We start from the raw sequence: 22,408 nt of genomic DNA, 5'->3' as shown, positions 1-22,408 counted from the left end.
ATCGTCAATGATACGGCGCAGGAAAGTCCTGTTGAGGGAGAGCCAGCTCCTGAACCTCAAGTTCCCCCGGCTCCCCAACATGACACCGAGTCAACAGCCTCAACTGAGACACCGCTTGCACAGACGAAAAAGTGTCCGGGTATCTCTTCAACCGACCTTCTCTTCTACTCCACCTGCTTTGGACGATGATGAAGCTCACGCCCGTTATCCCTGGAGCTCAACGAAGAAGGACAGCGACAATCAGGAGGCTCCCAGCGAACCTGGCGTATGGCAGGACTCGAGCGACGAAGATGAAGAGTACAGTCGTGCACGGAAATTGCTCAGTAGAGTCGGTAAGAAAGACAAAGGGAAGAAGAAGAAGGTATAGCCTGTTATTGGATTTTGGAGGCAGTCCCGATCAATGCAGGTGGGCTAAATGAGGCTCGTCGCATCCCTTTGACGCTTGATCGACGTTCTTTCTTCAAGTTATTTTCAGCGATTCGTTTGCGGTCCTTGCGTTAATCGTCACATTACTTCGCATATAATTTTTTTTCATCCTTGTGAATATAGTTGAAGATTTTTACTCTATAGTTCTGAATACATAGATGGATATTTTCTCGTTTGCAGATGCGCTCGCCGTCGAGCACGGATTAGGTAAAAGATGCTGCACAAACACCGACAATCTCAGTGCTCACCATCCCGTATTCACAAGTTCCTCCTTGTCTTCGTCACTTCCTTGCTGAGTTCACCTCGCCCACGTTATCCGCGTTTCCCGATCTTTATTCGCATTATCTGTACAATCATACTTGCTACTATGGCTGAAGAGCAGCAGCAAAATTCTCAAGGACAGGAAGACTTTAAGCAAGAGGACAACGCGCCAATTAACGTCAAGGTACGAAAATCGATGGCATCACGCGACTTCCCCATCTTACAAAGGATCGCAAATCTGATCTTCTTACCCAGGTTGTAAGCTCAACTGGGGACGAGGTTTTCTTCAAAATCAAGCGCAACACCAAGTTGAGCAAGCTTCAAGGCGCTTATGCTACTAAAGTCGGCAAAGACGTGGGCAGCATTCGGTGAGCGAGTTTTTTCCTATCTTCCTTTTTGGAAGTAGTACAGGTAGATTTTTCTTGGCGGAGTCATATTTGTTGGTTCCCTATGTGCTGAACTGAACGCCCTTAATCAGATTTTTATATGACGGAGCGAGAATCAATGACGACGACACGCCTGCAAGCCTCGACATGGAGGATAATGGTGAATCTTTCTGCCGTCTTATCTTTGTCCATTTCTGACACTACTCCTATCTAGATACGATCGATGTGATGGTAGAACGTGCGCACCCTTCCAGTTTCTTCGTTTCTTTCCTAAATTTTGATCTCATTGTCTTCTTTTTGGATATGCAGAGGTTGGCGGTTCATCTCCTGCATATTTGTACAGTCGTCGCCCTTAATTGTATCACTACCGATTATTCGCTTTTCTGGTCAATCTCACACACATTCATATGCATCGACCGATACCTTTTGCTCATTTGGATGAGCAACCACTTGGCGCTCAGCCGCTCTGGTGATGAATGTATCCACTTCTCTCGCCGCTCAGCGCGTTTTTCGTTGAGTGGTATATCGCTGTAGAATCTTTTCAATGTGAGGTGTGTCTACTTTATCTACCTGGGGTGTCGTGAATATTACTCTCGCACTCACAAACGATCTGTACTGTGCATTGACTCGGATCTATTCCACGTCATATTTACCCGAGATTGTCACTTTTTAGGGGGTTACTTAGCGTCAAACCCAGGGCCAAGTACTCGCTGAGCAAAAGCCCCGATAATACTGAGTCTCGCCCTTCAAGAACCACTTAGAAGTTTGGAAGCTCACGAGTGCAGAATATATCTCTGTGCGACGTGGAATAGTTATGGCAGGCTTTAGGATGCAAGAGTTCAAATTCATGAGGGTGACACTTGGATGTGAGCTAGATACAACAGCAGTACCAACGGCAGTAGAATTAAACGGTCTCGCGCGGGAATAAGTGTGAATGAAATGTAACTCCAGTGTTGAATTATGAGATGAAGAATGTGAAGTTGCGGGTCATGATGTGAGAAGGATGTGAATAGATGATGTCAAATAAGTAGCATGCAAAAAATCAGAGAAAATCAGGCAGTGTTCATGCAGGTCTCCACTCAGTACCTGGTCTGTCAAACATGTGCGACGCTTCTTGCCAGCTTGCTGGAACAGGTTCACCGGAGACAGAGGAGCCTGCTAATGTAGCAGGCGCGGTTATGAATGACTGAGCCGCGGTACTAATGTCGGGTCGGCTATCATCGCTTTGCATCCCATACGGCCGCGTAGGGATATCTAATCGCCTGAGCCCACGCTCGCAGGAGGTAGGACGAGCAGTGAGATGAGAGGTAGTGGCTTCCGAAGGTGCAGAAATAGAGGGGGCAAAGAAGGAAGGGTTCGAGGGAGCCTCTCTCAGACGGGACCCGGAGCTTTGACCTACATGTGGCCTGACTCCAAAGGTATAATTCTCGTTGCTACTGTGCACTCCCTCTGACCCACTACGTGAGCGAGAGTCGGATGAGGACACCATGTCCTCCTCAAGACGAGCCATAGACGAATTTGCACGAGAGCGCATGGTCTGGACAAGGTCCAGCGACGATCGCGAGGCGGCTCCGATGCTCTGTATGAGTGACTGCGCCCGCGAACGGACGGCTGAACCAGCACGGGATCTCGACGAACCCGACAGAGAGCCAGAACGAGAATCAGATCGTGAGCGCCCAGATTGTGAACGTCCAGAATCTGAGTGATGCCCACGGCGGCGACGGCTGCTGACCATCGAAGATTTCGGGCTGCGAGGACCAACACTGAGGAGACCAACGCTATCCTCGCCTTCTGCAGCTTCATGGGGACCTTCGGGCACAGGCTGTTCCATCATCTGCGGCTCTTCGTCATCATCTTCATTATCTTCATCTTCATCTTCCTCCTCCCCTTCCACCCCTGCCTCATCGTCAACCTCTTCGCTAAGGAATGATTCATAACCACCACCGCTGAAGGTCTCTGTCTGGCCGCTGTCGACCCGGATTCTGGTAGAAGCACCACGACCAGTGTACACAATCGGAGAGGGAGATGAGGACAACACTGATGGAACAGTTCCTGCACGAGCGCGACCACGACCTGGTTGGGGGTGACGAGGCGGCATAGGTATTGGGCTACCATATCCGGAGCCAGGACTGGACATGCCCTCATGGGAGTTGGGAGACTCAGATGAAGTATCCCGATTGCCGGTAGATTGTGTAGAATGTGACGCTCTCGACTCCGTTGAGCGGGTATTCGTAGATGCATGGGTCCTAGGAGTCGAGTGTGTACCGGGAGCCGAAGATACAGAGCCTCCGCGGGCAGGACGGCGAAGTTGGAATGGATAACGAGACATTACAGGCTGCCCAAGACTGGACATCGAACCTGAGGTGCGTGGCTGAGCTTCGCTGTTCTCCTCGACTTCGATCTCGACCTCCCCTGCCTCTTCGTCGTCGTCGTCGTCGTCAGTATCTTCATCCTCTTCATCGTCTTGTCCTGGATGTTCAGAGCCGCTGGTGATTGGCGACCTACGTTTCTCCTTCCTGGAACCAGGGGAAGGCGGGAAAGGGATTTGATCCTTGGATGACACTTGAGCGCTATACGCAGCGAATGGATACGGAAGTTTCAGCAGGGGTGCTGAAGGACCAGTCATCTCCTTGTCCTTCGATGATCTCTTCACAACCTTCGGGATGATCTCAGACAGTTCCGGTGGGGGCGCTGGCGCCTCCCCAGATTCCTCCCTTGGATAGGAGAAAAGGTCCTCGGAAAGTGCACCGCGTCTTGCTGGCGGTGGCGCCGAAGGGAAACCAACAGCCGCGAGCACCTGCTCGACCTCAAACGGTGGGGAAGTTTCCACCCCTAGCAGTCCCGGGTCTTCCTTCTTTGCAGTACCAGACCACCGTGCAGGAGGCTTCACCGTTAAGCAAAAGTCATAAGCTTCTTGGATGCGGAGACGTGTACAAATTCTCCAGCTCCAGAGAAGAGCATCTGTTTCAGAGGCACCATCGCTGTGGTTGGGCATAGACTTCTCGTGATCCTCCTCCCACCTATAGCGTGGCCCACAGAGTCCGGCGCAACCCTGGCCACTCAGAATCCACAGACCTATCCTGTCGGTGTCAAAAAAAAAAAAAATCAACAAAAAAATCAAAAGAAACATGTTGGCCTTTGATTACTTACCAGCTGAGAAGCAGGACAAGGACACGCCACGCCGTCCAAGCGGCATTGGCAATAAGGACGCCACGGGCGTAATCCGTTAGTGTACCGTCTGACGCACGGAAGTAAGTTGCATCGCGAAGATTGAGACCAGCTTCGAGCATAGCGACATAATCAGGAGACGCAGATGTGAATGCGAATAGCAAAGTGAGGGAGAGACCCGCTCGAGGTAGCAGAAGCGCGACAGTGGGCAGGTTCTGTGAATAAAACCAGAACGTTTCCGCGATGCCATCACGAAGACTGCCATTTTCGCCAAAGAAGGCCGAGAAGCGGATGTATTGCATGAAACAGAAATTGGTGTAGGACGTCATGCAAGTGAGATTGAAAGCAGAGGAAGAAAAATACAATGGTGTGATAAGCGGTCGCTCTGCATCGTCATTCAGCCTGGAAAATAATTTTACAGATAAATGGCACTCACTAACACGCCATCGGCGCCAGAAGGAGTAAACAAGATCGTATAGAACAAAGACCATGGCGATCCAAGCCAGCCAACAAGCTATGTACGCGGCAGCACCGAGGGCCCAATTCTTGCCAGAACCTGGCACGCCTGGTGCGGACGGATTTGGATACCTAGCAACCCTGTGAAATGATAAAGTTTAGACTGCGCCTAGTAACCCAGACAGAAACATACTGCAAGAGTATAAATACAGCATTGAAGTCGAAGAATGTTTGCAGAGGAATGTGGTAAAAGGTCATGATAGGAAGTAAGCAGAAATAAAGACGAGCTAGGATGGAAGGGTTCCGAAGGAGTTCCGGGTGAAGACCAGTTGACCGAAACTTGGGTGCTTGAAGACGCTCTTGTGTGTTAACAGCTTGTGAGATCAAAGTTCCACTCAGGCCAGCAGTTGTAGCACGTGACCAGACTCGAGGACGTAGAGGATTGCTCAGCGCAGTGTGGTCTGTGGCATCCCGGCGATGATACGGATTAGCGCCAGGCTGGGCAGTGTCCTGGAGGCTCACAACGCGCACAGAACGTGGCGTAGCCTTTCGACCACCCGAGAACGTCTCGGGTGGAGGAGGCTCGAACATTCCAACGGAGGAGTGGAAAGTTGATGCCGGCGCAGGCGGAGGAGGCCTACTGGGGAGCCAGGAGGGATAACCTTCTGAGCCTTCGGAGACCCTCGGGTGGGTAGAGGAAGAGGGGCGTTCAGAGACGTAGCCTCTGTTGGATGGGGAGTCACCAGGCGCAGATGCGCTTAGAGGAGACTCGGAAGACGTGCTGGGCTGCAGTCGTGACATATCGTTAATAAAATGAGAATAGCATGCAATGTATGAAGTAATAAGCGAGTTCGTGAAAACGTAGCAGAGTAAGTTGATATCACGTTAGAGAATTTGTTTTTTTTTTGTGGTAAGTTGAAATATTAGAAAGTGTCAGATTGAGTTGAATGCGAGTAAGATGAACGGCGAGATGAAGCGGGAGGTTAAGATAAAAGTCCCAACGACAATGCCAAAGAGATCAAAAAAACAGGCAAGCCTCGTATTCCACGACCACGGTTAAGAGCCTCGTGTTTTTCCCTTTCGTAGGTGAACAGAAAGGTGGGAAGAAGGCGCGCACAAAACCAACACGCGCATTGCCCTGAAAAACCAAATTCCTTGCCCAAAAAAGGAAACCGAACAATAAATGCTTCCGCTTACCAGCTTTACCAATTCTTTACGGAACCAATTCTTTTTTGAGCGATAATACCCAACCTTGGGCTACCTTGGGTTGAATAAAAATAATGTTGGGGAACGAGAGGACGCGCAAAGCGTTCGCTGGAAATACGGGCAGCTACCTGCGCTGCGGGAAACGAGTGAATACCAGCAAGCTGGAATGGTGATATGATGATGGTACGGGAGAGAGTTGTGTTTATGTGTTTTTCAATGTCACCGTCGTCGTTGCTAGGCAGGAAACACGAGAACAACAACTACAATTAATAACGTTACATTGGAAGCTCGTACCTACCGTAGGATCATCCATCAGGTGCTTAATCTGCAGTACAATAACTTTAACACCGAGGCGGCTAGTTCTTATGACTCCCTCAGATTGAAATGCAATACGTCGGAACCCTCTCCATACACCTCTTCCCAGTCGAAGTCGCTCTGCTGGTTCTCCTTACCAAACGCTTCCAAGAGTTTCGCAGCTTCCCCTCCCCCGTTAATTACTGAGTGTGCCTCGTCGCATAACTTCCCCCTGGCCCCTTGGCCGTAGATACGTGATTCATCTCTGGACAAAAATGTCCCGATATGACGGAACGTGAGACTGATGCGCTCTCCGCTCATAAATTGTTCCTCGGACGACTTCAAATGAATCGGTCGTTTGTCATGGTTAATTGAGTGCAACCATTTCGCATTCGTGTCGAGACCAAGGACGAACATTGAATTATTAGGTAGCGGGATTTTCTGCGATGGTCGTGGGGTAGCACTGTCACCCGCCTGTTGCACCCCATCTCGTTTCAAGCGAAGCGTCATCACCCGCTGAGCGCCTAGGCTGACGTTGACCACCTTCGATCCACGCACGACGTCGATCGTTTTGTCAGAGTGCTCTGAGATGTAGTCCGCACCACTACGGTAGTGTTGAATTAAGACATGGTTCACGGGATGATCGAGAACCTTTTCCACATGCTCACGGATACTAGCTACCGTGGGTGAAAACCGTCGAAGCGGTGGGCACTCATCTGCAGGATGCCGGTAAATCGGGAAGCTGAAGTTGAACAACATGAGCCCATCAAATAAGCGGTGGGGATAGAGATGCTTGGTACCTTCCATCATCTGCGATTTCCCCTTCAACCGCCACGCGCCTTGGTACCTCACCACCTGATTGCCCAACCATGTCAGCGCTTGGGCAGCCGAGTTGGCACAATGACATACCACGATGATACATAACATTCCAGTCAACCTCGTCTATCATCTGCTTGAAAGCTGTGTCACATAATTCGGGGGGAAGCACATCAAGCACGAGGCTAGAGTCCCCTTCTCCAATCTTGTCACCCACACCAATATTCGGTGGTGATTTCTGCTTCCTGATCCCAAAAATGATCAGCGTTCATTGTTTCCATCATGTGAACACTTACATGATTTAGGCTAGTGACCCAAAGCGTTTTGTGAAAAGTACTGATCCGGCGGTCTGAGTGGAGAAGATATGGATGCTCGTTCGAGTTGAAACAAGTTGGTGGCAGTAATAAAGGGCGCGCGCAGACTGGTCACCCGTACTCTCAAACAATCTGGCCAGGAGTGGACTCAAGGAGTAATAATATAATGTTGTGTCTCGTATTACGTAATACATAATACATATATCTGCCAGTGGGACTCCAGAGTGCTTGATTACTACGTAGTCAACCACGAAAGGACGGAACGTTTAGCTCACAGCTAAAACACGGCAAAAAGGAACAGCATCCTCAATTTGCCAAGGGAGCATGTATCCACAACCGTGTGTATTCTCCGTTGTATTCGGGGCACTGATGCCTTATGGGTCGCTGATTTCGAGTTGTCAATGAGTAACGGCAATAAATATTCCCGAGCGGCCGTAATGCCCGGTCGATCACTAGGTCAGTTGAAGGTCAGTAAATATCGTAGTCAGACAGAGAATATGTAGGTCGGTTGTTCTTGTATACTTCATTGTGTGATCAGGCTGATCAGCCGCGCCCAGCATCGCTCGTGCATCAGAAACTGTCTCAAGGATTGTAGGGAAAGCATGGAGGTCATAGTACACGGGGTCATACTTGCGCAGGTTATTCTTGTGCAGATGTAACGCGAACACCCTCGTGGTGGTGATCTCCCAGACATGATTAGACAACTTAACTTCCCATCACAGGCGGGATCTTTCCATAGAATTTCGATTGCGACACTCGGGCAGCGTTCATGGCAATCACCCTCTGGTTCATAACGCACTGTCATACCTTGAAATGACTGCAGGATAGAAACTCTGGCGCGACCATGAAAATCGCACGAATGGGATTGGCACAACCCGTGAGCTAGTAGGATGCAGATCACCTCAAAAATGACACCTGAGATCGTCCTGCAAGTCTTCCGGTACGATGCCTTTGGTAACGACAAAGAGATGGTATGAATCATGCTTGTCGGCGATTATCTTCGGCGCCGGGTAGTGGTCTCTAAAAGACCCTGCATTTCCAGCCCTTCCTTTCCAGATATGCTATCGAAGGAAATGCACTTCATCGAAATATGCACCGATATCAATTCACGTAATTCACATTGGCTCGCGCAACGTCAGCAACCACTTCATTCTCTTGAGAAGATGTCTCCTCGATCCGCGAGATGCCAAATGCGCGCCCTCTAGCAACTGTTTTACTCGCCCCTGCGTGGGGCAACAGAAACTGCCGTCCCGAGCGACCAGAGAACTAGAAGCATCCGACTTCGAGAGTTTAAAAATGGCACCATTAACGCATGCAAACTCAATCCAGCATGAATCGGTGTATTATGCACCTAGGGAAGCGTGCTCGTCATTGGCATCAACGCGACGACTCTAGAGGACGTTCAGGCTGCTGTTTGATTCGCTAAAAAGCACTAATTAAAGATCGTCATCAGAAGTACTTACAGAGTCCGTGTCAATGCTGTTGAACGGTCTGCTCTCTAATATTCATAACAGACGTGTTTGAGACGAACAACCTCCAACCTAGGGAGGGTGACATATGACCTTGCATCACGGAGCTCTTTCGTATTGTACTGCGTCGGACCCTGTCAATGATTTATTGTGTCTTGACCGCACAGACGAGCAGCCAAACTGACAAGTTTGATATGCCCGGGAAGTAATGGAAGGTTTGTGTAGTGAAGCTTTAAAGCTTTTAAGCACATGCAACTCCGGATGGCAATTCGATCACGATCGACCAATGATCGACACGGACATCACGTGCCTGTTTGACAATTGTTTGGCAATGGTAGCAGAACGAAAGGTAGAAACATTACAAGAGCACGGAGTACAGCTGACTTGATAGTAATGCTACAATCTCCGGAAATAAGTACTCGTCCTCATCCCAAGTAAGTGAACAGATATCAGTACAGTCACAACATTACTTTGTGACTCGCAGTGGCAATTATTGTCAAAAGAAAAAAGAAAAAAAGGCGGAAGTAACGCGGCGTGAATTGTTGTAGGCTATTCATCTCGAAGTAGCATAATTTAGGACGATACGCGCTGAAGCGTACGGGAAGAAGTTGGTTGAAACAAGGATGATGACTTTTGCATTTCTGCTGGATTGCCAGCTGGGAATTGTTGAGGTGGCCGACCATTGATTAGGACAGGTGGTTGGCTCGGCATTGGTGGCAGAGACCCTGCCTCTTGCTGTTCCAACCGTCGCTTCTTTGTCCGCGGTGAAACGTCTTCGTCAGGCCCCTCCTGTTCGTCAGCAGCACCCCGCTTTTTGTCTGCGGTCCCGCCAAATTCAAAAGGCGCCCTAAACCGTGAAAAGGGTCTGGCAATTGTCGCCAGCATTTGTTCGGCGGTAAGCTCTTGAAACCTCATTCTCCACGTCTTGGCAAGCGCTTCCCGTTTGGGTTTGGGAAGGTTGAAAGCGCGCCATGGGTAATGAGGTCGTTGGTCGTAGGCTTCGAGTGCCTCCCTGTCCTTGCTACTCCATCGCTCCTCTTCCTCTGCTTTCTTAATCCAGCCCATATCAATCAAGCGACGCGTTATTTTCCCTGGAAGGCATGGCCGTATCATAACGGGGTGCGAAATTACAGTTTCGTACGTGTTCCATGCCTGTAGGGGATCAAAGAGCTCCACAGCGCGGTGGGGAATTGGAACGGCCTCGTGCGCAAAATCGCGAACTTTTATTCCCATTTTCTGGATTTCTTCTACGATTTCCTCCTGTGTCAGGTCCAGGGGGATGATCTCGGTGGGTGCGGGAGAAGGGGCCGATGAGCGAGAAGGCTGTACACAGGTATAAAATTCTGCCATTTGTACGATTAATGGGTGACTCACTGGTTCCTGGGTCTCCAGTAGTGGTTCTGTCGATGACCCTGGCGTAGGAATATCGAGTGTGGGTACACTCTGAGTTCGTCTGTCAAATAATGTGTCCTGACTTGACTCTCCTGTAGGCCGAGAGCCTGTACGGGGGAGTGGATCCTCAGAAATAGGAGGAAGGTGCTGAGTCGAAACGCTGGCGGGCATGCTTGTTCGTGGGTCGAAGTCGAGGTCGAAGGGGGAGTTTACTTGGGAAGGCGGCATCATGTATGATACGAAAGCAAGCTATAGCTAGTATTTATGTGAAGAAAGTGTGTACACTCCACATCCACAGTACTTGCTCGGTGTGATTCAATTGCGTTGTTGTCAATGGCAGATTTTGTGGCACTTGCCAATAATTGCCAAGCGGCAATTGCCGGCAGTAGGTGGTCAGTTGATTTAGAGTTAGACAACAAAAGATTGTCTGTCTTAGAGCTATGCCAAGTGCATGTTGACGATTACAATAGAGCCTATTTTCAGAGACAGTATGTCTCACTTTTATTGAACGGAGGTCACTGGAACAGTCTGAGCGAAATTTTAGGACCCCTAATTGAATTCGCGACGCGTCGCGTCGCGTCAACGCCAAGTTGCACGCGCCAACGACCAACAAGCCCACTGAGAAATTCCAAGAGTGGATATTGCGATATGATACAAACGATACTTCATGGTTATACCAATCTACTGATTATTGTCTGCTTGCCCATGCCAAAGATCTCGCGACTTGTAACGAGGATCTGAGACGTCGAAGTAGTATGGTACATGTACGCGGCCATGCCACTGAACTTGTGCAAAGAAAAAGTTGAGGCGAAGAGTTTGAAGGTATATTGTTTGTGCGATGCGATGGCGACTGTTTGGTGTATGTAGGTCACGGTGGAGGACGCATTAGTTGCCTCCACTGCGATATGGACAGGCCATGCATGGTACATCAAGAACCTCGATACCAACGAGGGGGGCCGTCCATTTGCAGCAGCTCCCTCAAAGTCGCGTATCTTTCCTCCGGCGGCGGGCTGGTCGGTAAGCGTAAGGATCGCTCGAGGTGAAAGCAATGTACCAATAACTGTTCCCCTTGAGGGTCCGAACGTGACGTAATTTCGTGTAGGCGTGAACGCCAATCTGAGTCCTGTCATTCCTCGAAGCCTGGAGAATGATATCCTCCACGTCTTGTTGCGTCTCGGGGGGCCCATAACCAATTCCTCCCTGGAATAACTAATCGTCTCCCATCAGATACCCACAGAACTTGACCATCACGTCGATACTTGAAGGAGAGCGTTAGAATACAGAAGCGATTCCGACGCAAGCATACGCTTACCCGTAGAACTTGCGAAGGTCAAGACTTAGATCTTAGACTATGATGATGTGTTGTCATGTGACAAGGCACGTGAACGGACAGCCACAATGACCGTCCTACTACTTGTTGAATGTTCTTCTCAGTTGCTTTTTTCCTTCAAATCAGTCGCCCACCAGTTATCAAATTGAATTTCTTTGCGTGTATGCCGTCGCATAGACACGCTGATACAAAGGTACCAAGAGCTGCTCAAGGCTATCGTGAACAAAGCGCCTGAAGGAGATAAGGCGGGTGAGTAGGGTTGAGCTACTGCCACTAGTGGATGTCGAACATTCATAGGTGGTCAAATGGTCTCCTTTAGTGGATGACAGCAAATGGCCTTGCTCGCCAACCTCGTCACTTCTACGCAGAAGTCAAGAGGTCTGACGAACGTGGAGCTGGGGCAGGAGCGGTTGATGAGCGGATCGAAGAAGCCACCAAAGACCCACTCTCAAACCACGCACCGCCTTTCAGCAAAGGATCCGACCTATCCTACCGAACAACGCTCTGACCCCAAGTTAAAGTGGACTAATCTGCTTCTTCTTGATGTCACACGGTCTGATGACCGCTTGCGCAAACAGCGTTTACAAGAGTTTTAAAGGGAATGAGGGCGTTGGATACACCTGCGAATGTGACAAAAAAGTGCCTCCAAACGTTAGAACAGCTGACCAGAACAAACGGCGACGTGGCGTGTGAGGCTCGAAGTCGACAGCACGCGAAGCTCTATGGATTCCCTGAGTTGTTTATGGCATTGAAGCAGCCTCGACTGACAACAAGCCTGCATATCGCGAGCAAAGCTAGATCTCACTGATTCACGAGTCCGATTTAATGCCGGAAGGCTCAGTGGCCATTAACGCCCCTCGAGTCGCTCCTACGTCCTCTAGCGTGTTAATCACAGTGATGTGATCAGCGGCGCTCGCACGTTCCAACATGTAAAACGATCACCGCAGGTGGCGCAACTTCTTCAACCATAGTACTAGAGTGACCGATATTGGAGGGACCATCTGAATAGAAACCGAGCCTGGATATCGAAAGTAAAGCAGAGTGTTTGGATCATATGGCAGAGCGAGGCTAACATGAATACTATATGAAGAGCAGGACTGGGTATCGCAATGTGCTCGCGCAATTAGATAAGAGAAACAATTCGAAGATCTGGATGATCTACGACAGGGTGCTCACATTCTGAGTTCAGCGGATCAAACTGTCTACTCCTTCTTGGCCTCCCTCTCCAGCTTCCTGAGTGCCCTTCTCCTGATATCCTTATGAAGCGAATGGGTATAAACAATAAACTGGGTCTTCAATCCAACGACGTGCATAGCATAATCGACGAGCGCGTGACTCCAGAACGCTGTGAGCGTGTCTGGGCGTCCAGTAAGTGCTGCGCCGCAGGAGAACCCAATTTTGGAGAGGCATGCGCGCACGTAGGATGCGGGGCTGGGGATGAGTGCAGACGTGCGTCGGATGTTAGACATTTTGGAGACCTGGAAAAGGCAAGTAAAAGAGGTGCATGAGATGTCACAGCGAGAAGAGCGATGTGATGGATATTACGCACGACGAAGTAAGTATTGAGGTGTTGTACGACGATACCATGGGACCGAACCTCGTCTGCGAGGGCGCTGGTGAAAGTTGCAAGGAATGCCTTGGTACCACTATATGTCGCCAGCATTGGAGAAGGCACCAGACCTGCGAAGGAGCCAAGGTTGAGGATCAACCCACGTTTCCTGGGTTCATCCACATTAACGCAGTAGAGGCGAGATGCAGGCTAGATGGCTCACCGCTGAACCATACCAGGGAGGACTGCATGCGTAATGCGGATCGTTGCATTCACGTTAATGGCGACGATGTCAGCGTTTTCTTGCTCCATAGTTTCAGCAAAATAAGTAGGCATGGTATGGGATTTTCCGACGTTGTTCACTATGCTGTGTCAAAAGCGAAGGATTGAATGCCAGTAAGCACATACCGAGGACACCAATGTCGAGGGTCTGAAGGAGAGCTTTTAGGTCATTATATTTAAGGTCGTCGTTTTGGGTGAAGTCAATAAGGTAGATCTTAGTTTCAACTGCAGATTTTGTTCTCGTAGCTAGAAGAGATGTGAGCCTTCAAAAAGAACAGCGAGACGAAGAACTTGTACCAATCTCGACTGCCACGTCGTTCAACATCTTGCTATTCCGTGCAACGAGCAAGACATTGAACCCTGCTGAACCTAGCTGAATTGCGAACTCCCTCCCAATTCCATCTGAAGCACCCGTAACGACTGGAATGAATAGGTGAGATTTGCACGTCAGCAGAAGTCACTGAGCCCACCTGCCCATGCTCCTTTCTTAGCGCCAAATTTCTTGAGCTGTAGCAAGGTAAGTCAGGTCTACCAGAAGGCAAAAGGATTATAATGTACACACATTTGTCCCAGAAAGAATGAAGGTCTGCAAGAAGACCACAAGAGTCTTGAAAGTAAAGCGTGCAAATGTCAGGACACCGAGAGAGAGCAATAGTGCATACGGCCAAGGGCAGTTATTGACTTTTACAAGTTAAGAAAGAGATTATCACATGAGAGAAAATACACTGACCTTGATCCAGAAACCTAATTCTGAGAGCAGCAGCGTCCATCGTGGCGTTGAAGTACGCGTCTTAGACTACGGGCTTTGTTTTAGCAGTCACGTTACTCGTGACAAAATAACACGGCGCATGTGACGTCAGACGCGGCACAAATCAAATCTTGTTATAAACAGTACTTATTTGTCCGAGTCGTACATGGACTCCGCGGTCATACGGCTCAGGGTCCCAGGATGTATATGTATCAACCAAGTTGTAGTATCCGTACTGTCTCTAATGGTGGACTAATGCTAGCTTTCATAAAGGACCAAGGTTAAGTATGTCACGGTGTCATCACGGTATCGACATGTCAAGCTTGTCAAGTTTCCCCATGGAGCCTCGGTACCATGTCAAGCCCTCCATTCATGCTGCGTCAAGCCTGACCCATGCCACGTCGAGCATTACCCATGCCGCGTCAGTACCGCATTTGTCGTCCAGGGGGCAGGTCTCCTTCCATGCTAACGAGTCTTCGCGTCACTGCCGCGTCACCGCTGCGTTACGACCACGTCAAAATAGCCACACTCGACTTTGTTCCGAGAGCTTACCGTGGCCTACCGACGTCTCAATGTGTTCCGCAGTACCATCCCAATATTAATACAGAGACTTTTGAATATTTCCTGATTCCTTCGCCCCCAATTTAAAACTTCATTTTGGGCCTTGGCAAAATGTCAGTCACGTGGTTTCTCACTGGGTAAGTCGATCGTACTATGTAGTTTCTTACCTTATTCATGCCATGTGCGTCCAGTGCATCCCGTGGAATTGGCCTTGAACTTACCAGGCAGCTCCTAGAGTCATCTTCTAACACTGTGTTTGCCACCTGTCGTTCTCCTGCCACAGCCTTTGCCCTCGATGCTCTCAAATCCAGTTCCGGGATACTCCACGTCGTCCAAATCGATGTAATGGACGAAGTCAGTATCAAGGCTGGGTGTTCAAGAGTTCTAGAGCTTCTCAATGGCACTGGACTGGACTACGTCATTAATAACGCTGCGATCGTGCGTTCTGCTGTGCTAGCTGTTACAGACTGTATGACGATTCTTGCACTGCAGAGCCCCGTCACAGACTTGCCATCTAGCTTCGATCCAGCTGTGTTTGCAGAGACGATCAAGTGCAATGTCACAGGTCCAGCACTGGTTACACGCTTCCTTCTCCCAGCCATCGAGAACAGCAGCCGCAAAGTCATTGTCAACATCAGCTCCTCTCTTGCCAGTATTAGCAAAGATCTCGGGCCCAAATTAACCGGCTACAGCATCAGCAAGGCGGGGCTTAACATGCTTGTAGGCGATCTTGTCATCGATCTCTTGTTGCTATATTGCTTTCATGAATGAATTCTTTTCCGCTGTTCTTTCATCTGCCTGTCTATGCTACCTTAACAATTGGTCCTGATTAACCATGCGACAGACGTACAAACAAATGCGTGAGCGTCCCGACTTCATCCCCATCCTCATGGACCCCGGTTGGGTAAAGACAGACTTGGGCGGCGAGCGTGCGAAGATTGAGACTCATGTCTCTGTGACGGGCATTCTGAATGTCGTGACACAACTTACGTTGGCTGACGCGGGCAAGTTTTACAACTATTTGGGGAAGCAGATTCCGTGGTAGGGTGACGTTTGCGAAGCTGTATAGCTATCAATACAAATCCCATTCCTGTGAGCGGCGGTGCACGAAGTATGAGCTCCTAGATTTTGCGCCTTGCGCATCCGCATTCGTCGTAGGCTTCGTACCAAAGGCTCTGATTCGAATCCCTAGCTTCGTCGATCGTGACTTATATCCGATAATGCGCCGAAACCGAATCGAAGAAGTTCTGAGAGGGCGTAGCACGTCTGGTATCACCGCCCTCCGGATGTTGGTCAATCTAATTGCGACGTAAGCATCCGCACCAAACCCGCACGTTATTCACCTTAGCCATCTAATCGAACCTGCTGTTCACATTGCCCACCTCACCGATCACACGTGCTAATGGTTCTTCTCCCACAGAGCCTTGACTCATCAAGACCTTCATATCTCCCGACATACGACAGGGTGACCCAGAGCTAGATGATGATGTATGCTCGATAACTCTAAATATCTGGTTTCGTGCTGGATTGGGATCGATAGACTTCCACTAGCGCGTCCCAAAGCACGCGGAGCGCCAGAGAATGCTTAGGCACGTGTTTGACGCGTGGTGGCCTTAAATCTGCCCAGCGTTATTCTCACGTCCCAAGCATGCGTTTTGTGCGTGTTGGTCTTGTATTGATCCATTCGTCAATTCTTCTCCTGCAGCCCCCGATATGCTGTTGTTGATCTCCCCAGATGATCTATTAGCCCTGCAAAAGACTTAGTCGGAGGGGCTCAGTTAGGCAGAAGCGGTGTTATCAAGGGGCTCTAATACGTTCCTCCATTTCGCGCATGTGCGCCTCCTGATTTATGGTCTGCACGCTTCAGCCCCATGCGTTATTGTGTCAGGAAATGGCCGCGTGTCGTCCAATAGCTCGGCTCGGTACATCTGATGGCCGTGTGTATCGAGAAGGTTTAAAACGACCCGGGGAAGGATTGACCACGCTAAACCACTACATCTAATTCTCTTCCCATCAGAGCTAATCCACCAACCCCACTAACGACTTGCAATGCCTGAAGTTCATGGTGTCCTTATCATCGCCCGCAACGGCGACCGCACCGAGTTCTACCAAGATCCGTATACCTACGAGCCCTCCTACACCGAGTCTACGCCTCTCGGCGCTGTATGTCTACCTCGTCTTCCGTAAATCCCACCTAATATATGACCCTAGGTAGAATCCCACCAACTTGGAAGCTATTTGCGCTCGACATACCTGAACCCCTCTTCCCCATCGTACATTAAGGGCATCCATGCTGACCTCGTGCAGAATGATCAATTGGCCGTGCACGCCAAGGCTGGTGGGGAAGGCACTGCGATCTTTGATAGTGCCATAGCCGTCCTGCAAGGCCTCTATCCGCCAAATTCGAACAATGAGATCGAGCTTGCTAACGGAACGAAGATCGTTACTCCACTCGGCGGTTACCAGTACGTTCCGGTTGAAATGGCCCCGAGTGGCGTTGACCGTGCGCTAGAGCCCTGGACTCAGTGCCCTGTAAGTTGCATGCCTCTATTGAGTCACTGGGATGCTCATCTGGGTGATACTATAGGCATTCGAGCAGCACATCAAGGATGTGTACGCATCTAAGGGATTCGAGGAGACTGCGACATCTGCAGAACGCTTCTTTAGTGTCGTTCGCGACTACGTCTTCGGAAGGCCTACGGAGCTTGAAAACGCTGTACGTGTACTTCTGTTTCATCCTTGCTCATGCTAATCGCCCTATGACAGTGGAACGTACGTATCACGCAGCAGCTCCATGACGATTTTTAACTTTACGATATCTCATGTAGATCTATGACTACATTAACTCGCAACTTACGCACAACCAGACCTATGCGTACCGTCTTCCACCGACTTACATCGAGCAGGCCCACGGATATGCTAGCTACCACGAAAACGCTATCTTCTCTGACAAGGAAATAGGTGGAATCGGAAACAGTGCGTTTCACTCACCTGTATGGTTTGCGTCTAACCTCCTGCATAGTTGCTGGCCGTACAATCCTTCATCCCATTCTCCACTCCCTTGAGCGCATCACCTTTGATAGCGACCCCCTCAAGTTCCTCCTGCTCGAGACGAGTTACCAGCCATTCATCTCGCTATTCCACATGATGGAGATGGTCAATGAGCACCCTCAGCTCGCTGCTATTCGTGAGTAATCGGCTTCAGGCAACCATACAGCTACTCAATATTGGCATCACTATAGCCAACCATGCATCCGCCCTTGCCTTTGAGATTCTTCGTGGACCTCCTCCCGAACTGCGTGAATTCCTTCGAATCAAATTCAAGAACGGAACCAGCGGGGAATTCGAGACTTATCCCATCTTCGGTCACAAAGGAGACATTGCGGTAACAGAATTCTTGTATCGCCTTGAGGTACGACCTGTGCATGTCGTTTTTCACTGGTCTCATGTGTCCTTTAGAACTTTGCTATCTCGAGCCAGAAACAATGGGAATCTGCGTGTGGAGTCCATAGCGGCTACTTTGGCATCACGTCTGCTGCCGAGAGCATGAACGCACTGCTCACTGTCTTCTCAGCATTCTTGCTCCTCGGCATGTTTGCTCTGGCGTGGTTCAAGCGTAGGCGTGGAACGTCTGTTCGTGTTCATGACGTGGTGAGTCGCTCGAATCCGCGCTGGGCTCGGTTGGCTTACGGATGGTCTCTAGCTTATTGTGGGCAACGAGAAATCGCAACTTTTGCCATGAGTTTGGGGTGAGGTCATATGGGTGATGCAGGCGTGTCATTTCATTTGGTTTGAGTAGTATTGCATGTGTTTAGATCAACATTCTTTGTTTTGCCTGGAGTACGTTTCTTTTACGACTATACATTTCTGCATGCCGCTACGTAGTAGACAGAGACTGCCGGGAGAGGATCACTACACGTGAAACCCTTCAGAGAGTACGTGAGCCTTCTTGGACCCTTGCACAAACCGTGCGCCATGCTTTGAGGTCAACTAAACGCGGCCACGTGCATCACGTCTCCGATACAAACCGCAAACAGAAACCCCTATCAGTGACGAAAGTGATTTACTTGACTTCGCCCTACGACACCAAGTGTAGTACTTGGCCATTTTAGTTCGTTTGCAAATACTCACAAACCCACGCGTTATAATTAGTGAGTATTTCAAGAGTGAGCTCTTTTGCCTTTCAGCGTGCTTAACCCTAGCTGTAAGCTGTTCAACGTCTTGCATCATTCTCAAATAGGCCGCGGCCCAAGAAAAGAGTCTCAGCATAGACTATGTAGTGCCAATTTGAAGACAGCGACCCAGCAGATCGCGCCCTCGCTGCGCACGTACCAGTCTCACGTACGTCCTACCCCAATCATTTCGTCACTGAAGACAGTTTCAAATTCAATCATCCTAGTCTCTCCTTTCGTCCCTTCTCTTCTGCGCATTCAAGCACCTCTCGTCTCACAAAACCAACCCATTCTCTAGATGGGCCTTCATCCTTTTCCTTCGCGTCGCCGTCAGCAGGTACCACAACAAGCTTCTCAGATTCTAGCTGACAGTGACGGTGCAGACCAAGCAGAGGAGAGCAAGGGACGACGGAGACAACGCGGTCAAGAAGATATGATTGTCCAACTCTTTGCCCGATGTACTGCCGCTCAGCAATGGGCGGGTGTGAGGAAACGCGTTCCGTTCAAAGCCAGGTCGGAGATGCTGGCTTCGGACACGTATGAGGTTTGGAAGGTATGTACATTAGTTGGTGCTGCGAAAAGCGTGGCTGCTGTGCGTCGATCGTTTACATCGTACTGTTACCAGAATATATGAATCGGTCGATCTATGACGTCGAATCGGAGCAACAGATATCAAGTTCTATATGATTACAGGGCAGGATTTACAGCTGATCATTCCAGCGCGCGATGCTCCCGACACTGCCAGACATAACCATGTCTGACCTCAGGGAAATTTTGTATTAGTAACTATTGTTAACTATCATCCACTTGCACGCTATTCAACTCCTGCAGCAGGTCCACATCGACCATCCCAGCAGCACGAAGGATATCCTCTCGTGGACCTTCCACGTCACTTACGAGATCTGGTAGTACACGGAGGCGACTCGTCAGCCAAATGATCTGCAGAACGCCAGCGCTATCGATAGGCATTGTACAGTTCTGCCCATGCATCCCGTTTGTCACGCGCATCGATAACGCCAGCAAAATCAGAGAGCAGGTGAGCGCCATTGCAAGCTAGATTATTGCTTTGGTTAGTGGTACATAAGTTCTGACACGCAACAGAATACTTGCCGGCCATAAGTTTATCTAGATGATAGAATGTTCAGCAATGAAATACACTATTGAACGATTCTGAGCCTTACACCAAGATGCCACTGCAGAAGCTGCTGCGAAATGGTGGTATTTCCAACGCTCCGATTAAACCCACCACCGTCGGCGCCGAGCTGTCCACCTTTTCAGTCCCAGTATGTCAGCTACCGTTTCGGTACAGATCAATCGGAAGTCGCTACATACCTGTCCATAGAACTGCGGCATAGGCCCTTGATAGAGCCGATTCAAATCGGTCACGACTGCACAGAACCTCCCTCGGACGTGGCGGAGCTCTGCCCAGGCCCCCAACAAAGTTCAATGTTGGGTGGGGAAAGACAATATTTATTCCAATCTGCTGCATAAAAAATCTGACGTGATGATTAGAAAGGACTGAACATTGTTGGGAGCTAAGCGTGAATTACACTTCCAGAAGAGATAGTCCATAGCATGATGCTCGGTCTTGATTCATGCACCAGTTGGTGGGATGCTGTGCCCCACTTGCGAAAGGAGAGACAAGCTTCCGGAAAACCATTGAGTACCAGAAACCATACAGGTAGATCTCAAGGGGTCCAAACAATGGCATAACTTACCCATTTTTCATGATGCAATGCACTTGCTGATGGCGGTGACCAAATATCCCATTTGGGTTCTTCTTCCGGCGCGGACCATACTTCCCATTCCCTGAAAGCAACCGGCCCAGGGGTGGGGAAAGACCCAGTAGTTGATTGGTTTGTACATCAATAGTTGCGGCATGGGGTTGAATATCAATTGTGCATGCTACTATATGAACATCGTACATGCTGGAAATTAGGGGGGGCTGGGGACTACCTATAGTCGTGATCAGCTGATATTCATGCGTAGTAAAACCCCATACCTATAAAGGTTATTGAAGGATATTCCCAATACATGTGTTGAACAGTTTCATTGTCGAATAAGTTGCCCGAATTCACAGCAGTCGAAACCATGAAAGCAACGGTCGGCTGTGATAATGCAGTTGAGTGAGAGATTCAAAATTTCAGGAAGATTGACTTGTACTCCTGGAAAGAACGAGGACATGGCAGGATTGATCGCGACCTGATCTGGGACTAGTAGATGATGAATGAATTTATTCCAGGACTACGTAGAAGAAATACATACACGGAGCTACAAGTCTAGCCCTAAATTTCATGGTGCGATTTGAGATCGGCGGTTTGAGTGTATAATATCCGAAGTTGTCAGTATCAATTTCATAAGAATAGGTCAATACCGAATTGCGAACCAATCTGCAATTCGCTCTGAAAGACGTCGCATTCACGATGGCGTGGCCAGATATATCGTTAGACTGAATGGTGTCGTACAGAGTAGCACCCTCGAGCCCCATTTCTTGAAGATTGGCGAAGTGACCTAATGTAGGAACTAATGCACTGATGGTTTGCCACTGAATTGCCATCATATCTACGTCTGGACTAGGCCAGTACGAGAATTTCGTCGCGGACACATCCACGGTGGCGTTGAACGTTTGCAATTGAATGACGGATGACGAAACCACGTGAAAGGTGAAAACACATGCAAGATAGACCGTTATTGATAATATGCTCCACCATGATGCAGGGACAGTTGATTGCCGCCAAAGACATTCCAGAGCAGAACCAAGGCCGCTCCATGCGTTCACCGTGTCATGAAGAACGGTTACCGTCTGGCGTTGTGTGAGGTTCCTGAAGAGTGTCAATCGTTGCATTAGGTAAACGAGTACCGCGCAATAGATCTGGAGGAACATTGGTTCAAGAAAACACAGTTGATATGTCACGAATCCTTACCGCATAAAAGGCCTGTGATGATGCACTCAATATAGTCACCCAGATTTCATTTCCAGATGTGATCGGGACGACTAGACGATGCTCGATACCCGAAATGTTGAGCGCAAGAATAACAACGTGGAGGAGAACGAGAGTGATGTGCAGAAGGGCGCATAGAATGGCAAGAGGTGGCCTCACTGATTCCTCCCGCTGCTTAATAACTGGCGACGGGGCCGGTTGGTGATCTGCAATCCTTGATGTGAGAGAAAACAACGCTATGCTGCATGAGAGTACCTAACGACGTAGTGAGTGTTTGTACTCGCTCGAGTTCCGCAGAACACGTGTGAAGGGTGCCTATGTGGTGCAAGGGAAGGACGCCGTCATCTTGACGTAGCTTGAAGAAGTTGGGCAGTAGTAAAGATGACATGAAGTATGAGAGGACATCATACGAGCCATGCGTATTGCTTTAGGACTTTTGTGTTTCACGGACCTCCTCGGAGTCAGTCCATAACAGGCTTTACAAGAACTTCATCCAGATTCTACTTCAGATCCAGGCAAGGGGGCGGGCGCCGGCCAGCGCAGGACATAAACCTATGCACGAGGAGCAGAAATCTCGCAGAAAATTTAGTGGCACAATGTGAAGAGATCATCATTACTCGCTGTTCAAGCACCCAC

General features: G+C 49.4%; 9 protein-coding genes across 9 annotated transcripts; 3 read left to right on the top strand and 6 right to left on the bottom strand.

The window, feature by feature from the left end:
• The first annotated feature begins 645 nt into the window (after nucleotides 1–645).
• Nucleotides 646–1,849, top strand: EDB91DRAFT_1159878 (ubiquitin-like protein). The gene is made up of 5 exons (XM_041319760.1): nucleotides 646–871; nucleotides 943–1,055; nucleotides 1,166–1,233; nucleotides 1,288–1,311; nucleotides 1,383–1,849. Exons 1-5 carry the CDS (start codon nucleotides 794–796, stop codon nucleotides 1,427–1,429), a joined length of 330 nt encoding a protein of 109 aa, XP_041172625.1. The 5' UTR covers nucleotides 646–793; the 3' UTR covers nucleotides 1,430–1,849.
• Nucleotides 1,850–2,136: 287 nt separating this feature from the next.
• Nucleotides 2,137–5,498, bottom strand: EDB91DRAFT_1060049 (uncharacterized protein; the record flags this gene model as incomplete). Its single annotated transcript, XM_041314308.1, has 4 exons — nucleotides 2,137–4,153; nucleotides 4,224–4,626; nucleotides 4,678–4,838; nucleotides 4,891–5,498. The coding sequence occupies 4 exons, from the start codon at nucleotides 5,496–5,498 to the stop codon at nucleotides 2,137–2,139; spliced, it is 3,189 nt and encodes a 1,062-aa protein (XP_041172624.1).
• A 623-nt stretch (nucleotides 5,499–6,121) lies between these two features.
• On the bottom strand, nucleotides 6,122–7,488 carry EDB91DRAFT_1159872 (uncharacterized protein). Its single transcript, XM_041319759.1, has 4 exons — nucleotides 7,310–7,488; nucleotides 7,107–7,258; nucleotides 6,998–7,052; nucleotides 6,122–6,939 (listed from the first exon to the last, which is right to left on the bottom strand). Coding segments are annotated over exons 1-4 (882 nt in total). The 5' UTR covers nucleotides 7,312–7,488; the 3' UTR covers nucleotides 6,122–6,266.
• A 1,542-nt stretch (nucleotides 7,489–9,030) lies between these two features.
• Nucleotides 9,031–10,541, bottom strand: EDB91DRAFT_1228031 (uncharacterized protein). The gene is made up of 2 exons (XM_041321012.1): nucleotides 10,171–10,541; nucleotides 9,031–10,119 (listed from the first exon to the last, which is right to left on the bottom strand). The coding sequence occupies exons 1-2, from the start codon at nucleotides 10,417–10,419 to the stop codon at nucleotides 9,370–9,372; spliced, it is 999 nt and encodes a 332-aa protein (XP_041172622.1). The 5' UTR covers nucleotides 10,420–10,541; the 3' UTR covers nucleotides 9,031–9,369.
• A 1,694-nt stretch (nucleotides 10,542–12,235) lies between these two features.
• On the bottom strand, nucleotides 12,236–14,188 carry EDB91DRAFT_1159864 (uncharacterized protein). The gene is made up of 8 exons (XM_041319758.1): nucleotides 14,080–14,188; nucleotides 13,912–14,030; nucleotides 13,820–13,856; nucleotides 13,647–13,769; nucleotides 13,476–13,595; nucleotides 13,291–13,429; nucleotides 13,068–13,236; nucleotides 12,236–12,996 (listed from the first exon to the last, which is right to left on the bottom strand). The coding sequence occupies exons 1-8, from the start codon at nucleotides 14,117–14,119 to the stop codon at nucleotides 12,721–12,723; spliced, it is 1,023 nt and encodes a 340-aa protein (XP_041172621.1). The 5' UTR covers nucleotides 14,120–14,188; the 3' UTR covers nucleotides 12,236–12,720.
• Nucleotides 14,189–14,561: 373 nt separating this feature from the next.
• Nucleotides 14,562–16,163, top strand: EDB91DRAFT_814851 (uncharacterized protein). Its single transcript, XM_041328495.1, has 4 exons — nucleotides 14,562–14,795; nucleotides 14,850–15,096; nucleotides 15,151–15,378; nucleotides 15,503–16,163. The coding sequence occupies exons 1-4, from the start codon at nucleotides 14,770–14,772 to the stop codon at nucleotides 15,701–15,703; spliced, it is 702 nt and encodes a 233-aa protein (XP_041172620.1). The 5' UTR covers nucleotides 14,562–14,769; the 3' UTR covers nucleotides 15,704–16,163.
• Nucleotides 16,164–16,707: 544 nt separating this feature from the next.
• EDB91DRAFT_1060037 (histidine phosphatase superfamily) lies at nucleotides 16,708–18,411 on the top strand (the record flags this gene model as incomplete). Its single annotated transcript, XM_041314306.1, has 7 exons — nucleotides 16,708–16,821; nucleotides 16,870–17,190; nucleotides 17,246–17,374; nucleotides 17,487–17,634; nucleotides 17,681–17,845; nucleotides 17,901–18,070; nucleotides 18,118–18,411. The coding sequence occupies 7 exons, from the start codon at nucleotides 16,708–16,710 to the stop codon at nucleotides 18,409–18,411; spliced, it is 1,341 nt and encodes a 446-aa protein (XP_041172619.1).
• An 802-nt stretch (nucleotides 18,412–19,213) lies between these two features.
• EDB91DRAFT_1159845 (uncharacterized protein) lies at nucleotides 19,214–20,785 on the bottom strand. The gene is made up of 6 exons (XM_041319757.1): nucleotides 20,549–20,785; nucleotides 20,163–20,475; nucleotides 20,012–20,100; nucleotides 19,941–19,955; nucleotides 19,456–19,883; nucleotides 19,214–19,383 (listed from the first exon to the last, which is right to left on the bottom strand). The coding sequence occupies exons 2-5, from the start codon at nucleotides 20,317–20,319 to the stop codon at nucleotides 19,623–19,625; spliced, it is 522 nt and encodes a 173-aa protein (XP_041172618.1). The 5' UTR covers nucleotides 20,320–20,475; nucleotides 20,549–20,785; the 3' UTR covers nucleotides 19,214–19,383; nucleotides 19,456–19,622.
• Nucleotides 20,210–22,293, bottom strand: EDB91DRAFT_814894 (uncharacterized protein). The gene is made up of 7 exons (XM_041328496.1): nucleotides 22,028–22,293; nucleotides 21,755–21,978; nucleotides 21,096–21,702; nucleotides 20,994–21,043; nucleotides 20,833–20,938; nucleotides 20,549–20,786; nucleotides 20,210–20,475 (listed from the first exon to the last, which is right to left on the bottom strand). The coding sequence occupies exons 1-7, from the start codon at nucleotides 22,158–22,160 to the stop codon at nucleotides 20,424–20,426; spliced, it is 1,410 nt and encodes a 469-aa protein (XP_041172617.1). The 5' UTR covers nucleotides 22,161–22,293; the 3' UTR covers nucleotides 20,210–20,423.
• Nucleotides 22,294–22,408: the final 115 nt, after the last annotated feature.

Source organism: Suillus paluster (genome assembly GCF_016628075.1).
Source record: "Suillus paluster strain FC165 chromosome Unknown EDB91scaffold_78, whole genome shotgun sequence".
NCBI classification, from domain to species: Eukaryota; Fungi; Basidiomycota; class Agaricomycetes; order Boletales; family Suillaceae; genus Suillus; species Suillus paluster.
The sequence above is the reverse complement of the archived record's forward strand: the minus strand, read 5'-3'. Positions and strand labels throughout refer to the sequence as shown.